Source organism: Alosa alosa, chromosome 23, assembly GCF_017589495.1.
Source record: "Alosa alosa isolate M-15738 ecotype Scorff River chromosome 23, AALO_Geno_1.1, whole genome shotgun sequence".
Taxonomy (NCBI): Eukaryota; Metazoa; Chordata; class Actinopteri; order Clupeiformes; family Clupeidae; genus Alosa; species Alosa alosa.
The window spans coordinates 1,837,482-1,840,520 of record NC_063211.1 but is presented as its reverse complement, the minus strand read 5'-3'; the positions used below and the strand labels follow the sequence as shown (position 1 = coordinate 1,840,520).

Below are 3,039 nucleotides of genomic sequence, written 5' to 3'. Positions count from 1 at the left end.
AGAGAGGAGCAGAAATGAGAAATGAGAAGAGGAGAGAAGAGAGGAGCAGAAATGAGAAATGAGAAGAGGAGAGAAGAGAGGAGCAGAGAAGAGAAGAGAAGAGAAGAGAAGAGAAGAGAAGAGAGGAGCAGAAATGAGAAATGAGAAGAGGAGAGAAGAGAGGAGCAGAAATGAGAAATGAGAAGAGGAGAGAAGAGAGGAGCAGAGAAGAGAAGAGAAGAGCAGAGGTTGAGGTCAGTCTCTCACCACACTGATGAGCTGAATGAGCTGCAGCCCCACAGTAACCACCACAGGGTCTTTGAAATGGCTGACCGGCCGAACCACCTTGTTGTAGCTGGTGAATATCTCCTTCACCAGACGCGTCTCGTCACTAGAACACAGGCCGCAGCCTGGAAACAACACAGGGGTTTGGTGAACGAACAGTGCCTGTGTGTGTGTGTGTGTGTGTGTGTGTGTGTGTTTCTGTATGACCTGACCAGCTGTTCCGCTGTCTCAGTCCTTTGGTTTTGACTGGCAGAGACTTCAAAATGGATGGGTCAGTAAAGTATGTGTGTGTGTGTGTGTGTGTATGTGTATGTGTGTGTGTGTGTGTGTGTGTGTGTGTGTGTGTGTATGTGTATGTGTGTGTGTGTGAAAACAATCCTCAGAATAAACAGTGCCTCCTGATGGAATTTTGCAACTGCACAAACAATGTGGCGTCATGTAAAGACACTGAAACAAACACACACGTACAGACTCAAACACGCATGCACACACAGACTCAAACTTGCATACAGACATAAACACACACAAACACACACACACACACACTCAAACTTGCACACACACACACACACAGACTCAAACTTGCACACACACACACAAACAGAGTCATGTATCAGTATCTGATGAGAAGCCGCAACAGGCTGTTCTAAAAAAGCTGACCTTGCGTATTAGTGCAATCATTTGATCTGCCATCCAACTAAAAAAGTCATGTCCTGGACCAGTCACGAATACACACTGAGCCAAGAGATTTAAATAAACAAGTACACACACTCACACGTAAACAAACACACATAAATAAACATACACAAACACTCACACACCTTGAAATAAACAAATATCCACATAATTATGCACAGTTGACCATCCCATCATGTGAGATGTGAGATTTCAGTTCAGATAAGATACCTAGAAATTCTCACTTTTGGATCACTTGTAATGTCACTAACTGGCTGTAAAGCATGCTTTTAACAAACATGTCTTCTTCTCTAATAACTTCGCAAATTATTTTGACTTGACCTCACTGATGTTTTGAGCTCATCATTCGCAGTGAGCAGATGAAATATGGCAACGATAAGATGCTGTAGCCTAAACGATGTGCTATTTCCGGTTGGTGTTGGCTACTGGAGCTTCGTGTGTCACTGAAACCGCCCCCCCAGCGTCTCGACAGTTGTCAGATAACCCAGATTTTGCAGTGATCTATTAAAGAGGTCATTTAACAGCTTTAGGCGATGATATTGTGTGATCCATAAAAATGCAGTCAGTGTTGGATCTGACAGAAACGCAGGTGTCAGGCTGACAGGTAGACTATTACTACAGACACACACTCACCCGCACTCGGCCCTGGTCTAGGCCTGCTTAGAAATAGCACACTCAAGGGCGCGCACATGCACCTGTCAATCAAACCGCATGCCGCAAATTCTCGAAAGAGGTTCATAAACTTTACCCTGCGCTTTATTTGTTAGCAAACTATAAATAGACCATGTCAGTAAAAATATTAATTCATTTCGGGCAACTTTTATAGAAAACGGTTGGTTTGGAGAACACGCTTTACGTTTGGAGAACCTCAGAGAAGCCTCTGTTTTGACAGAAGAAAGAAAAATCCCAAACATATTACAACCTAGAATGGCATAAATACACCTTTTCTGTTCCCGGTTTTTCATCCATTAAAGATAACTAACTTATCTGACAAACACAGAAGTAATTTGACCAACTCACCAGCAAATGTCAAAAGAAAAGCGCACAGGACCTGGCAGAGCATGCGGGAGCAATCCATTCCTGCGATCAAATGTATCCATTCACGAAATGCGCTTCTTCATTCAGACGTGGGCACTGCGCACGCCCCAAGAAATCTTTTGCGTCCACACACTTCCCATCCGCAGCTTCAGAGCAGCCCTGTCACGTGACGCTTGGGTTCGGTAGTCGAAATGTTCATCACTGACGGTATGTACTGGGGTGGACAACTGGCGCGCCACAGCATGACTCAAACATTACCGCGTGCATCTGTCACAGCACCTGTGCGCTTTCTGCCTGCACCCTCTCCGCCCCGACCGCAAAAGCCATGTGGATGTCTGAAATCTGACTCATCTAAAATTAAAATAAGTCCAAATACAGAGAGAGAACCCTTCAAAGTGTATTGTATTTCAAAACATATTATCAGGCTACATTCTTAAGAAATTCACAATCCACATGGTTAAATGGATAAAATATCCAACACAAACTCAAACGCATAGCCTGATAGCCCTATTAAGCACAGAACAGGAAAAAGAAATACATAGGGGCCTCAAACCTAATATGCACACATCAGTGAGCTATCTAATGAGATAAGCTCCAAACTATCTCTGACTTCTGGGCCATCTGTGGTTTGGGGTGTCCCATGTCCCATACCCCTGACGAATATGATTCCTTTCTGAAATTAACTCAAGGCATAGACCTACAAGTACATACAAAATAGCAACATGTCAGAGATAACATCTGACATCAACATGTTACAGAACCATACCAACTACACACTGCGCTGGATTTGGGGCAGCCGTGGCCTACTGGTTAGCACCTCGGACTTGTAACCGGAGGGTTGTCCAGTTCCAACCCCGACCAGTAGGCATGGCTGAAGTGCCCTTGAGCAAGGCACCTAACCCCTCACTGCTCCCCGAGCGCCGCTGTTGATGCAGGCAGCTCACTACGCCGGGATTAGTGTGTGCTGCACCTCACTGTGTGTTCACTGTGTCCTTCACTACCATGTGTTTCACTAATTGGGATATTCCCTCACGGGATCAA

The 3,039-nt window shown here is 44.9% G+C and overlaps 1 protein-coding gene across 1 annotated transcript in view; it reads right to left on the bottom strand.

Moving 5' to 3' along the window:
* LOC125288264 (acetylcholine receptor subunit alpha-like) overlaps nucleotides 1-2,157 on the bottom strand; it is a 24,354-nt gene extending 22,197 nt beyond the window's left edge. Inside the window, exons 1-2 of the mRNA XM_048234473.1 lie at nucleotides 1,981-2,157; nucleotides 247-389 (exon numbers count right to left, since the gene is read on the bottom strand). Coding sequence (XP_048090430.1) covers nucleotides 247-389; nucleotides 1,981-2,038 — 201 coding nt within the window. The 5' untranslated portion in view covers nucleotides 2,039-2,157. The remainder of the gene's footprint in view (nucleotides 1-246; nucleotides 390-1,980) is intronic.
* Nucleotides 2,158-3,039: the final 882 nt, after the last annotated feature.